General features: G+C 32.5%; 1 protein-coding gene across 45 annotated transcripts in view; it reads left to right on the plus strand.

Annotated features, from left to right (window-relative positions):
• The window catches only part of RIMS2 (regulating synaptic membrane exocytosis 2), a 730,833-nt gene that overhangs the window by 363,154 nt on the left and 353,737 nt on the right, over positions 1-13,942 (plus strand). For all 45 annotated transcript variants that reach the window (XM_074387016.1, XM_074387028.1, XM_074387027.1 and 42 more), the window contains one exon: positions 7,622-8,547. In XM_074387016.1, the coding sequence (XP_074243117.1) occupies positions 7,622-8,547 (926 nt within the window). The remainder of the gene's footprint in view (positions 1-7,621; positions 8,548-13,942) is intronic.

Here is a 13,942-nt window from a genome sequence, read left to right on the forward strand (position 1 = left end):
GAGTTTCACTCTTGTTGCCCAGGCTGGAGTGCAATGGCATGATCTCAGCTCACCGCAACTTTCACCTACTGGATTCAAGTGACTCTCCTCCTTTAGCTTCCCAAGTAGCTGGGATTACAGGCATGCACTACCATGCCTGGCTAATTTTGTGTTTTTAATAGAGATGGGGTTTCTCCATGTTGGTCAGGCTTGTCTTGAACTCTCCACCTCAGGTGATCCACCCACCTCAGCCTCCCAAAGTGCTGGGATTGCAGACATGAGCCACCATGCCCTGTCCTGTTTTAAGATTTTTTTATTGCTGATTCAATCTCACTACTCATTATTGATCCCCTGTAGGGGGTCATCAATCGTGCACCATTTTCTAGAGATTTGAATATTTAAGACCTTCATCTTTTAAATACAAGTAAAATATTGTCATGAATAAAATAAAACAAAAATTAATTTAACTGGCATCTGATTCATAGAATCTTTTTCATAGGCCTTGATCTGATTCATAGAATTGTAGTCTTACAATTGGATCTTAAAGTACAAAAAAATAAAATGATTCTATGAATCAGATGCCAGTTAAATTAATTTTGTTTTATTTTATTCATAACAATATTTTCAACTTATATTTAAAAGATGATGGTCTTAAATATTTTCAACAATCTTAATTGGCTATTAAAATTACGTGAAAATCTTTTAGATTCCAATTTGAGTCCTCCAAAATTTTAACGCATGGGAAGTAGTTACAAAAGGAATAAACAAAAGAAAACATGTAAGATTAAAGAGTTTAAAATGGGGAAAATGGGCCTAAAAGGAGAATAAACATTCTGAAGAGAAAGGGAGAAGGAAATTGGAGCCCTAGAAATATCAATAGAGAGTGAAGGAAAGGCAGTAGTGATATTAAAGGTGATACAAATGGAAGTCTGGGGTAGATGAATAAGAGTAGCTAAAAACAAGACGATTGATAGAGAAGGGCACTGGCACCAGAGTGTGCCTTACAGTTGGCGGAACACCACCAAGAGAACTCACTGAGGAGGTAAAAGTGAATGGAAGGAAAAGTAAGATGGAAGAAGAATTGCTATTAACTGTAATGTTTCTGAAATTTTCTTATCAGCTTGAAAGAATAAAAATAGGCTGGGCGTGGTGGCTCTCACTTGTAATCCAGCACTTTGGGAGGCCAAGGTGGGCAGATCATGAGGTCAGGAGATTGAGGCCATCTGGCTAACATGGTGAAATCCCATCTCACTAAAAATACAAAAAATTAGCCAGACGAGGTGGTGCACGCCTGAAGTGCCTGCTACTCAGGAGGCTGAGGCAGGAGAATTGCTTGAACCCAGCAGGCGGAGGTTGCAGTGAGTCAGATTGTACCATTGCACTCCAGCCTGGGTGACAGAGCGAGACTCTAATTTAAAAAAAGAAAAAAGAAAAAAAGGAAAGGAAGAAAGAATAAAAATAAGCTGTGAAGAAAAAGGATTTTTTTCAGTTTGATGTGAACTGTGGGGGTATTGTTAAAATTTATTATTGAATTCATTCCTATGAAAATGGATTATTTTGAATTTTTGTTGCCTTTCTCTTTGAATAATCTACCATTCTTTATTAGAAATCTGAGAGGTAAAAAAATCACATTCTTTGTCCACATTTTCCCCATAATCTTTTCAAGATCTACACTCAATTCTAAAATAAAGTTATAGAGGTGAATACCTATACAAATGGTTGAATGGTGCTACCATATATTCCTAGACTGTCATTAAAACTTGCTATGTGTGAGACCTAAAAGTGGGACAGTACTTTTTTATCTTTTTCTACTCATCTAACACTGGCCTTTTCTCAGTTTTATATAAAATTATTTGGAGTCATTTAACTATGACTCTCAAAGTTGTCGTACTAATATACAGATAATTGGCTTTTGCTAGGAAGGAATCTATGGCGTTATTTTTAAATTTTTTAAATCACTGAATGAGCATTGCGATGTTAATTGTTAAATTAAAATGAGCAAAATTTGATTTAAACTTAGTGTCTAACCAACTTCTTAGTTCATAGAGCAAATTACTTTTATTAAATTTCTACAAAAACTGCTGCTTCCTGCACCTTTGGGAAAACATTGCCTCTTTATTGAAGATTAAGACACTTGTTATTGAATAATTGAAAAGAAGTTACAGAATATGTCTGTTAAACCATTACTATACTTTTTGTGGTGAAAGCTTAAGCAGCACAATTATCAGTAACAAGCACATAAACTTGTTATTTTAGAAATACTGCAATTCATACAGGAGAATGTGATTTATGCATTTCTAACTCCACCAGTTTTAAGCATAGTGCCCAGAAATGCCTTGGATGTAGTTTGCATTTTGTGTTCAGTATTGTGAGGCACTAATCAGCTAAGTACCATAATCCTCCTTACAGGGTACGTTCTTACTTGACCTGGAGCTATATACAGCCACATAGTAACAGCATTAAAGAATAACCTTTTTCTTAACAGATCCATCACTAGAGGATTCTAGTGATTCTGTTTTTGTGTAACTTTTTAGTAACTGAGTTTTGAAATAAAGTGATTATAAGCAAGTAGAGACTTTCAAATCATCTGATTAAGGATGGCTCCTATGATTTTGCCAGAGCTAGAAGGATTAAATGAAAGCACTGCCTGGCACACTGTTGATGTATTTTTGTCAACATGATGATTCATGCTCGACAGATGTGCATTGGTTGAACAAAAGGTAACATAATTAAAATATATTAAATATTAATTGTGATATATAAAAATGTATACATTTTATGTTTTGATAAATAGAAATTATTTGATTTATTAAAAGCTTTTTGTAGGAATTATAGAAATGAGTCTTTGTTTTTCATGTTTTACAGGATCATATACTTCTGTTAAATCCTTGATTTAATGTGTTTTAACAGCTTCAAATTTTAGCAACATTATGTCTAAACTATATGGTTAGTTAGCATTGTGTAATTGCATTTATGAAGTATTGTATTAGTTTATTTAGCAATATCCATGCTTTATAAAGATTTTTTAAAACGTAGGTTTTTTCTTTCAGATTATTGATCTTTTAAGTGTGATTTACATCCTTTTATTTATAAAGTAACAATTTTTTAATGATCTCTACTAATAATGCTTATGAGTCAGAAGTTTTCATGTAGGTGGTACTTAATATCATAATGTATAATTTGAATTTACAAAAATTAGTAAATCTTCAAATTCTACACTGTATGTCCAGTTTTGTCATAATTTTTTAAAATTGCATATTTCTTCAGTTGAGTTAAAAATATGTGAATATTACGATGTAGGTTTTCATGTAATCTTTCACTGTTTATAAATGTTTTAAAATGTTCATTAGACTATATTTTCAGAGATTTGATTATGATTTTATCAATATGGTCAGTATTACAGGTGATATTAGTAACACAAATCACATAAGATAGTAAAGCCTATAAATATTCAAATGGAAGTTATGAGAAACACATGATGAATTAATTTATGGCATGTAAACCCTGGATGCCTTTGGGAAATCTGGAAGTGATTTTATTTGGGAAAGAAGCTTCTTTGGAGTTTTCCCATCAGTCAGTATGATATTTGGACGTGGAATTTTAAGGAGTCTAATTGGTAGGATTTCCTATGCAAACTATTTTGGGAAATTAGAATAACATTTATAATGGAATATCGGATGTGTTATACAAGCTACAATATTTAGAAATAGATTAAATAGTCCACATGACAAACAGTTGTAAGCAAGGAATAGAAATAATACTTATTATGGTAGATTTAGGATGTTTAAAATGTAGTTTTCTATAAACCGGTTCTAATTAAGAACAGAATACTATGGAGACAGAGAAACCAATTCTAGCAACACAGGTGGCAGTATAGAGAACTAAAGTGAATTGACATTAGGTAAATATAAAGTGAATATAAATATATACTGATATTATTATAACAGAAATAGAGATTAATAGAATGCATAAGAGTAAAGATTTAAGGTACTATATGATGTCACAAACACATTTTATTCTAAGGAAAGGCATACATTTGGATTATCCCTTTTAATTTCTCAAGATCTTTGAAGGATTAAGTGAAATGTAAAAATCTAAGATGAATCATTCTTTTTCCTTTGAATTATAACAGATAAATTAAATAGTGCTAAATGCCTTATGGTTCTTTAGAGAAGTGTATAAACTATCAATGATATTTTTTTCCCTATTAAATACTTTCCATGTGGTGATAATGAATGCTAAGGCTTGTTTACAAAGGCCAGTAGCAAAGATATGGACTAGAGACACAGTACTTGAATTTTCAGTGATTTTCTTTAGTTCTTTAAAGGAATATAGTATCTATGAAATATAGTAGTTTAAAATTTAAAGAACAATATATCTGAAGTAATTCATTTTATAGTTGGTAAAGATTGTTTGATAGAATATTTATTATTTTGAAGTCATTAATTTCAGGTTCTTCATTGTTTGATATGTGTATTGTTAGAATGAAATCTTGCCTTGTTTCTGGCATAGTGTTAATGTACTGTAAGGTACTGTACTTTAAAGTGCATTTCCGAAAACTTAAGTTGCGTAACAGTGGCAATAGTCATCCCAATTTCAGATTATAACCACTGTTCTATTTTTATAGTGGTTATAGTCTTAAATCCAGTACAAATCAACATCTACAGTATGATTAACATGTTTCTGGCAAATTTCATAATCTCTAGAACAATGTGATTACTGAATTTAATACTGAATTCTACTTTCCTAAGGTATGATTTTTACAAAGCACTTAAATGGCTTGCTAGGGACTAATTATTAATACAGTTTCTCTTGGAACTGAATTTCATAATAGGAAGTAAATATTCCTATTTATCAGTAAGATAAAATATAATCCCTTATTATAAATACTGTATTCACTTTATACTCTACTTACTTTCAAAAATTCATGTTAATTCCTTAAGATAGGAATGAAGTGTTCCTTTTTTTTCTTACTTCCATCCTATAATATTCAGTTTGACATTAAATATATTATGGGAAATCCTTAATGCATTAAGCTTTCATGTAGGCGTATTAACTTGATGAAGTTGTGGTATCAATATTATAAGGTCATACTACCTAAGAAATGGAAGAGGGTTTTAGAATCATTCACCCAGAATAAGGGATCTGTCTTAATCATTTCTGTATTCCTAATTTATATGATAGTGTGTGGCATTTTTTTTTCTTACCTGATATATATTTGTGATAGTAATGTATAAGTTACCATTGTAAAATCTGTGTTTCTCAATTTAAAACACAAACTCCTAAGGATTTAATGTTTAGTTTGAAATAACTGGCTAACTGCAAAAGTAGGACTAAGAACTGCAGATTCCTTAAATCTAGTGTTCTTTTCATGATATACTACTATCATGCTAGAGTTTTTTTTTAGTCACATGTATAAAAATAATGACAAAAATAAAATGAACGATGCATAGTGCACACACACATATACAGAAAAACATAGGGTGTTGTGTAGGTTAATACTATAAAATTTTTGAATGCTTTAATTATAAATTTTAAACTGTAGGAATCTATGGTTTTATGTAACAACTATAATCTAAAGGATTTGTAATTAAGTCTTAAATGTTTTGTATATAAATGTAAATGCTAAAAAATATCATATTCACTTCCTTTATTATGAAACATTTAAGGAATAAACTTATTTCTTCACTTTCTACAGTACTTATTCCTTTTTTTTTTTTTTTTTTTTTTTGAGACGGAGTTTTGCTCTTGTTACCCAGGCTGGAGTGCAATGGCGCGATCTCGGCTCACCGCAACCTCCGCCTCCTGGGTTCAAGCAATTCTCCTGCCTCAGCCTCCTGAGTAGCTGGGATGACAGACATGCGCCACCATGCCCAGCTAATTTTTTGTATTTTTAGTAGAGACGGGGTTTCACCATGTTGACCAGGATGGTCTCAATCTCTTGACCTTGTGATCCGCCGGCCTCGGCCTCCCAAAGTGCTGGGATTACAGGCGTGAGCCACCACGCCCGGCCTAGTACTTATTCCTTTATAGCTCCTGGTTAGAGTTTATCCTGGCTTTCTACTTATGTGAGATTTGAAAGGCGGAGAAGATACAGAAGCCATTCTTGTCAAGCATTAGTTACTGGCTAGCAGATAGGCAGATGTGAAAGTCTTAGTGGCTCCTGGGCAAACTCCTGTTAATTGGCCACCCTGATGCTGTAGGCAGCTGTGATAATTGCTAGCAGATTTCCATATACTCTTGACATTCACAGCAGCTTTCTAATGTCCATTTTAAGAACCCTTGTCTTTGCATCTTCAGGCTAGGGTCATCAGCATTAACATTCCTGGCCTTTATTCCTGTAGTCCATTCAACAGTTGTGTAGCTTCTGGTTCCTATATTAAAACCCTTCCTACCTGGAATGCCTAGAGTAACTTCTATTTTCATTAGGGAACCTAATTTATAGATTGGTAGACTGTATGTCCAAATATGAGGAAAAAAGGGATTCTGTTACCCAGGGGAGATATTAGAGAAGAGTGCTTATTTTGCCAGGTTGGGTCTTTCCACTCTATCCTTGCTCTGCTCTTGCCTTTGGGCAAAGAAAACATTGACTAAGAAATTCACAACTAAACTGTTGACTCTTAGTCATCTTTGACTTCAACTGACTTCACTTTTTCATTATCTTCTGTTCATGTCCTGGCAAAATCCCCATAATAGTTTTCTAAATCTTTTCTGTTATCTTCAGGATTCTAATACTATTGCTTTTTATGACTAATAGTTGATATTACCTAAGTTTATTCCAGAGAAAAGGTTAGTGTGAATATTTTGTTAACAGAGTATTATGTGTGATTGCAGTGTCCCCTAGGTTTACCAGTGTTAGAAGGGTAGGTTGAGAAGGTAATAAGCAGTTTCTTCCTTTGAGACTATAGGTAAATATGAGGAGTCACATGTGAAGACTGTGTAGGTTAATATCACCAAGGTGGCCTTAATCTAAATGAAGATGGAACAAAAATAGCAGTATTTTTCTGATTTCTAGGATTTTTTAAATAAATAAATAATTGTTTATTTAAATTGCTTATCTTAAGGTAGCTCAGTAAAAAAGGGTTGGAGACACGATGATAAAATTAAAATTTAAGTGAACCAATTCTAGGAATGATCTAGACAGATGATGAATGAAAAATGATTTTTAAGAGCCAGCACTTAGTTTTAGTCAGAAAGTTTTTCAACTCTTGAGCCAAATCAGTTTGGCTACATTACATTTTCAGATAACTTTCATATCAACATGTTAGGTCTAGAGAGGATGGAAGGAAATACTTTTCTAAGCTTCTGAATAATAGTTGGCAGATAGTGGAAGTGTAGCAAGCCAAGCAAGGAAATTAGAATAAAGGTTATTTTATAGCAGCAGAATATCATATTATCTAATTTTGGAGCATAAGCATATTCCAGATTTAGTGTTTCAGGTACTTAATAACCACAATAAAGTACTTATTTGAACTGAATAAAATGAATACTACTAAAATCATTGCTATGGTATGCCTTTAAAATGAAATTTTAAAAAGGCAAAAGAACTGCTTAGTTATCCATCAACCTGCCAGCAAATCAATGAAATGTAAAATTGTTAAACTTTTTCTCTTCTCATTGTTCTTTTCCTTTGGTTACTTAGGAAAAGAAGTCCATCTGTGTCCAGAGATCAGAGTAGAAGATACGACCAAAGGGAAGAAAGAGAGGAATATTCACACTATGCTACTTCCGATAGCGCAATGCCTAGATCTCCATCAGATTATGCTGATAGGCGATCTCAACATGAACCTCAGTTTTATGAAGACTCTGATCATTTAAGTTATAGGGACTCCAACAGGAGAAGTCATAGGCATTCCAAAGAATATATTGTAGATGATGAGGATGTGGAAAGCAGAGATGAATATGAAAGACAAAGGAGAGAGGAAGAGTACCAGGCACGCTACCGAAGTGATCCAAATTTGGCCCGTTATCCAGTAAAGCCACAACCCTATGAAGAACAAATGCGGATCCATGCTGAAGTGTCCCGAGCACGGCATGAGAGAAGGCATAGTGATGTTTCTTTGGCAAATGCTGACCTAGATGATTCCAGGATTTCTATGCTAAGGATGGACCGACCATCAAGGCAAAGATCTATATCTGAACGTAGAGCTGCCATGGAAAATCAGCGATCTTATTCAATGGAAAGAACTCGAGAGACTCAGGGATCAAGTTCTTATGCACAAAGGACCACAAACCATAGTCCTCCTACCCCACGGAGGAGTCCGCTACCCATAGATAGACCAGACTTGAGGCGTACTGACTCACTAAGGAAACAGCACCACTTAGAGCCTAGCTCTGCTGTAAGAAAAACAAAACGGGAAAAAATGGAAACAATGTTAAGGAATGATTCTCTCAGTTCAGACCAGTCAGAGTCAGTGAGACCTCCACCGCCAAAGCCTCATAAATCAAAGAAAGGAGGTAAAATGCGCCAGGTTTCGTTGAGCAGTTCAGAGGAGGAATTAGCTTCCACACCCGAATATACAAGTTGTGATGATGTTGAGATTGAAAGTGAGAGTGTAAGTGAAAAAGGTAAGCTTTCTAATCATACAATTTGCTGTAATTGATTAGATAAATATTTTTTAATAGGCTGTATTTCTGAATGAAAATTTAATAGGCATTACTAGCTTTATTTTAAAAGTCTTTTAATGGTATTGAATGTGTAAAGAAAATTTCAAGTTATGAAAAGTATTTTCTGTTGTTCATGTATAAGAACAACAGAATGATGTTCTATTGATTTTTAAAACTTGCTTTCTTGCTGTTTCTGAAAGTTTTCTTGTATCTCTTGACAGCACATTTCAAAAATATTCATTAACTAGTTTTTTAAATAAGATGTATATTTTGTGTCTCCTTATGAAAGTAACAGTATGTTCACTGTAAAACATCTGAAAAAGTTTTCAAAGCATGTAAATGAAATGCAAGTTATCCCTATTTCTTTCCCCCATATAACCATTGTTAACCTTTTATTGTATTTTCCTTATTTTTTTTTCCTATACATGTATGGTTTATAGATTTATAAAGTTAGTATCATACTATGTATAATTTTATATACTGTTTTCAATTGATATCACATTATAAGTATTTTTCTCAAGCCATTAGGTGCTTTTTAGAAATACATTTTAAATAGCTACACTAATATTCATTTGTAAGATTATACCACAAACTATTTCTTTATTTGGGGCATTGCCAAATAAAGAAATATTCAATTTACCAATATAAGTAATATTATTATGGTTATTTTTATACAGTTTTTTGGCTTACATCTCGAGTATTTCAAAAATATATATTTGTACTTGAGATCATTTTAAATTTTAATTCAGGTGACCAAATTGCTTTCCAAAAAGGTTGTAACATGCTTTACTCTTGTCAGATGTACTTGAGCTTTCAGTCTCAATGCACCAAATATTTGCCCATTGAATAACCACAAAAATGCCATCTCTTTCTCATTTTAATTTGAATTTGATTGTAAAGTTGAATGTTTTATATGTTTATTTCCATTTGGTATCTTCTGTGAATTATCTGTTTCTTCCTTTAATTCCTTCTATCTTTCTCTGTATATTAGGTTTTCTCTTATTGATTTATAAGAGCTTTTTGTATATTAGGATTTTTCCCCATTTAACTGTAATTTGCCAAATACATTTCTCATTTTGATGTTTAGTGTTTTTTCCTTTGGTTATTTGAAACCGTATCTTGTATCTTTGGTAATTTTTTCCCCATTATTTCTGTAAAGAGCAACTATAGATCTTAATTCATTTTATTATGGAGTATATAGAAATATTATTTTCCCTAAGCTATAATACTTCCTTAAGTATATTTAATAATCTTTAGTTTGGTCATTTTTCACATTTGCCAGAGTATATGATGATACTAAAAAATAAGAAAAGGATAGTTTGTTATCTTTGGTGGTTTGGTTTAGATTGATTTTATCTAGTAGGTATTTCTCTTACACTTTGCTAAAGTAATGCCTTCACTTGTACCATATAAAAATGTAAAAATCCCAGAAATGTATCAAATCAGTGCTCTAAAGCTTTTTTTATACGTGATAGACATCCTTATCAGAACTTATGCCTTGTTTTAGTATTCTAAAATACCACTTATAAAAATCTCATACAAATAAAAAGCTATGTATGAGTTAAATTAAAAACCTATTTGAAACAAATTAGCAAAAGTAAAACATTTATCAAATACAGAAAAAAAAATACCTCTCTCATCTTTATTCTTCCTGAACTTGAACTTCTAGTAAAAACTCTTAAAGATAGTCCTCTTTCTCATTTATTTAATTATTTGTTTCACAGAGGACACTTTCTGTCAACAGGTATTTGGCAGAAAACCACACTTTAATTTGAATTTGTAGGAATAAATTTGAGTGAAGTCATCTCTTTCTGTTTGGCATTTCCCCAATAACTGAATTTAGCGAGGAGAAATTGTAGCTGTTGAGACATTGGGATATTGTGGGAAAGAGATTGATTTATATGATGTCTTGACTTTTCATCATTAAAGTAGCATTTTTTATTATTTATAGAAAATTGGCAAATTGATTGGGAATAAATTACCTTTAGAAGTATCTAACATTGTGATTCACCTTTGATAGTTAACTAAAGTTTGAAAATTTTTCCTAATAGTTAAAGGAAGTTTGTTAATGGATTTTAAAAATGTTTTTCTGTATTTTTATATGTAGTGACATCATTATGATGAGAACCAACTGGAGGGATAGCCTTAAGAGAAATACCTAATGTAGGTGAAGGGGGGATGGAGGCAGCAAATAACCATGGCATGTGTATACCTATGTAACAATCCTACAAGATCTGCACATGTACCCCAGAACTTAAAGTATAATTTTAAAAAATCAAATTAAAAAAGTAATTACCACTTTGCTTTGTTATCCCTACGCTAAACCACTCCAAAGAAGGTTTTTTACAATTCAGGTATTTTTCTTGTTGTCTTTACTTTTCTGTTTCTTTTCAGTTTTGTGCATAATCTTTCAAAAATGTGCAAGGCAAATTTGCATCAAGTTATCTAATTTTAAAATGTTAACCAGTACTGTATAGATAGCACCAGGCAACATTATCATTGCAGAATAATTTTTTTCAAGGTCCTAGTATATTATATCTTCTACTACTTAGCACAATCTTTTCTGGTCTATAAATAATAAAATTCCTTGGCAATCAGCAGCAAGTTTATAATTTACTTTACCTACATTTTTTTTTTCTCTGCTGTCTTTTTGGATCATCTGGTTTTTTTTCTTCTTCTATCTAGCTTTATTGGTGTGTTAGTGGCTTTGGCTCGTGTCTTACTTGTCATTTCAGATGGATTTAATTATTGTAAATATACAGAATTGCACACAAATTTATCATAGATGTCATTTCATCCAGTTTGTTCTGTTAAATGATGCTGTTAATTATAATTCATGAGTGACTGAGCCATTATTTGTGTAACAAAACCAGAGAGGCTTAATGGGAAGAGTATCGATTTTGAGGTAAAAGAGGATGATCAAACCCTGGTTGTGTTCTTCACTAACTATGTGATTTTGTTCTATCTTTTTAACCACCTAGGTCAGTTTCTTTACCTATAAATTTGTAAATCAGGATAATGGTGTCTTTATTGTTCAGTCATTGTAAGGATTAAATGAGACTATTTATATACAATACTCATCATACGGTATTCAAATCACTTTTGGATTACTTAATGTTCTGTGATAGTTAAGACTTCTATAGGACAACTCTCAAGAGTTTTGAATGAAAGTATAATTGTGTTCATGTAGATGTGGTTGTGTTGGTTTCACCTCTTCCAAGATCTCTCCTACGTTGAACGAGGCTTGTTTTCAGACTAAGAAGAATATGCTTAACTTGTTGAGATGTAAGTCAGTGTCTCACTAAATACTGAACACCTATTTACTTATTTTTCTGCCAAGAACTCTTTCAATGCCTAGAATTTGCAAGGTGTTGGATTGGATCTAATGGAAAATGTAGAAATAATTAACACATTTTTTCTATCCTAGAAATTGAGAATCTAAAATAACTAGCAATATAAGGTAATTGTACTAAACAGGTACTGTAGGACTTCAGAGAAATGAAGCATTAGTCATATTTACTGATTTTGCATGCTCTGTATTCTTATAACACTCATCATCTTTTAACTCAATGCAATATAGTTTGCTTTTTATAATACTAAATTAATCACTTTCCCATACTTTGCGTTGGGTTAGGAAATTGCAAATTGATATTTTTTCTTTTTTGCCTTTGGGTTATAGAAGGAGGTAAGTCTTAGATTACAAATACCATAATATTTCTGAATTTAAATATTTTAAACCTTCTTCCCAAAGTTCAAAATACATTTTTTCATAACCTTAAAAAGTAACATTGGATTTGTAATTTTACCTATTATTTTCTTACTGAGTAGACTGTAGCAGGTTTCTCAATCTCAGCACTATTAACATTTGAGCCTGGTTAATTGTTTTGTTGTCCTATCTCATGCATTGTAGGGTTTTTAACAGCATCTCTGACCTCTACCCAACTAGATGCCAGTAGCACCCATAATCACATTTGTGAAAGCCAAAAATATCCATATCCCCAGACATTGCCAGATATCTCTTGTGAGGCAAAGTTCACCATCTCCAACCCTTGCCGTCATCCTTATCCCCTTCAGTGTGTCTCCTCCCCACTTCACTTTTAGAGCCAATTGAGAGGTTGATAACCATTTATTTATTTATTTATTTATTTAAAGAGACTAGACTAGAGTAAAAATATCAAAGTCAAGTGCACAGAGTAAGGGTAATTGTGTCTTATAAACTTTTGTTTTGTTACAATGTAGATGATGGCCAAAAATGTTTTAAAGGTACTCATTTAACATTAGAATGTTGTGACTCACTTGATGCTGGTGTTTCAGGTTTAGATCCAGAGAAAGGTCTAGAAATTAGTTTCAGTGGTGAATTAATATCTTGTATAATAGATTCTGAACTTTTCATTAGCTATATCTTAATTTTAATATTATAATCCTGTGTAATTTTTCACTTTAAATAGCCATGTTGTCAACTATTTGCCCAACTGCACAAAAGATACCCCATTTGATCTTCTTTAACTTAATGTCTGTTGTGGAGATATTTAGTTTCTTCTGTGTTCCATGGACTAATCTGACTAATTTTACCTGGTAGTTGCAGGCCTTTTTGTTTCCGTATAAAATTTTGTGTAAAAAGTGTCCTACAAAATGCAAGAATACATGTGTATGATAGTTTTCTAGCTATAAATTATGAAATGTTTGATTTCAATTCTTACAGTCTTGAAAGTAGCACAACACACTTTTACTTATATTGCAGAAGGAGAGGGTGAATGGAGATGGGGCTGGAGTAATTTGGAAAAAAGACGTAGCATAGGAGGAAGGAAAAATAGAATACACCTTTTAGATAGAAGCATGATCTTTTAAACTTTAAAAACAAACCCTAAAGATGTCAGCTTTGTATTTGTCTGAGTTTAGGTGTTGTCAGTATCATTAGTGAAATTTACTGCTTTACATAATCTCATAAATGAATTTACTCTATGTTTGTAAGGAAATTAGGCTGTTGAAGATAATGTACATTAGCAGTGTGAGAAAATTATTAATTTATAGTGTTTAATACTATAAACATCTAAAGAATTCTAAACCAATTGGACTAATTTTAGGGCAAGTTGTAATAATGAGAATATGTGAAAAATTCTTAGATAGCTAGATAATATATATATTTTTAATTTGAGACAGGGTCTCACTCTGTTATCCAGACTGGAGTGCAGTGGTGTAATCATAGCTCACTGCAGCCTTGACCTCTTTGGCTCAAGCAATCCTTCTGTCTCAGCTCCCCAAGTAGCTGGGAGCATAGGCTTGTGCGACCATGCCCAGCTAATTTTTAAATTTTTATTAGAGATGAAGTCTTATATTACTATGTTGCCCATGCTGA

The sequence above is a fragment of the Saimiri boliviensis genome, chromosome 15, assembly GCF_048565385.1.
Source record: "Saimiri boliviensis isolate mSaiBol1 chromosome 15, mSaiBol1.pri, whole genome shotgun sequence".
NCBI classification, from domain to species: Eukaryota; Metazoa; Chordata; class Mammalia; order Primates; family Cebidae; genus Saimiri; species Saimiri boliviensis.